The sequence below is a fragment of the Lipotes vexillifer genome, unplaced genomic scaffold (genome assembly GCF_000442215.2).
Source record: "Lipotes vexillifer unplaced genomic scaffold, Lipotes_vexillifer_v1.1 scaffold1010, whole genome shotgun sequence".
Lineage (NCBI taxonomy): Eukaryota > Metazoa > Chordata > Mammalia > Artiodactyla > Lipotidae > Lipotes > Lipotes vexillifer.
Genome location: NW_006794157.1, coordinates 323461 through 324563, shown reverse-complemented (window position 1 = coordinate 324563; position 1103 = coordinate 323461). Strand labels below are relative to the sequence as shown.

Sequence of the window (1103 nt, the reverse complement as noted above, 5' to 3'; positions counted from 1 at the left end):
CAGACGTGCACAGGTGCGCCCCCAGAGGGGCGCGCGTGGCGACACGTGGAGGATGCATCCTCAGGAGTCGCATTCCCTGCCCTAGGGTCGCCACTTCACTTCTGCGTCCACACAGGCTGGAAGCCCCCGCCCGCTCCTCTCCGCCGGGCGGAGGGAGGTCGCCTCCTTTAGGGAGCGGAACCCCGCCCCTCCCTTGTTACTGACGAGCCCCGCCCCCTCTCGCCGCCCCGCCGAGCTCCGCCCCCGCCCCGCCCCCTGCCCGGCCACAGAGCTCCCCACGTTCAGTCTGGCTGGCCTCATGTTACTGAGCGGAGCTTCTCCTGCCGGCTCCGGCCCGGGGCCGCGGGCGCAGGGGAGCGCGGGGGGCGGCCCGGCTGGATCGCGTCGGGGCGCCGGAGGTGCGGGAACCGGCCCAGGAGGGGGCGTGCTGCATTTTCAAACAAAGCCTTCTAGAAGCATTTTCAGATGGGTCTCTTTCCCATGAAGTTGCTACAAAGAGAGCCCACTCTACTGGTGGCTAAATTGATGCTGCTTAGATAGCTCTCTGTCAGCACCCTCTCTTGTTTATTTTGCACCAGTGTTTTCCTCAAAGGGAGGTGGGGGCAAGCCGGCGCCCCCGGAGCCGGACTACCGCCCCCCCGCACCTTCCCCGGCCGCGCCCCCCGCACCTCCCCCGGACATCTTGGCCGCCTACCGACTGCAGAGGGAGCGCGACTTCGAAGACCCCTACTCCGGGGGGCCGTCCGGCTCCGCTGCTCTAGCCACCCCTGCCGTTCCCGGGCCCACGCCGCCCCCGCGCCACGGCTCGCCACCCCACCGCCTTATTCGGGTCGAGACCCCTGGCCCCCCAGCGCCTCCCCCCGAGGAACGGATCTCTGGACCACCCGCCAGCAGCGACAGGGTGAGTGCCACGCCGGTCGGGGCGTTGCAAGGAGGAGAGGTGGTCGGAGGTCTGGGGCTTTCGAGAGGGACAAAGGTGGCCTGACCGGGGCCGGGCCCCTTGGCGTCACGGCTCCTGGCGGACACGATCTTAGTCCCTGACCCCGGGGCTCGGAGCCTTCATCCACCTTTGTTCAGATTCTCGACCTTCTAATTTGGGACGT

The 1103-nt window shown here is 68.4% G+C and overlaps 1 protein-coding gene across 1 annotated transcript in view; it reads left to right on the top strand.

Moving 5' to 3' along the window:
• Window positions 1–298: 298 nt before the first annotated feature.
• The window catches only part of SHF (Src homology 2 domain containing F), a 19769-nt gene continuing 18964 nt past the window's right edge, over window positions 299–1103 (top strand). The window contains exons 1-2 of the mRNA XM_007467016.1: window positions 299–314; window positions 645–901. Of these exons, the coding sequence (XP_007467078.1) occupies window positions 299–314; window positions 645–901 (273 nt within the window). The remainder of the gene's footprint in view (window positions 315–644; window positions 902–1103) is intronic.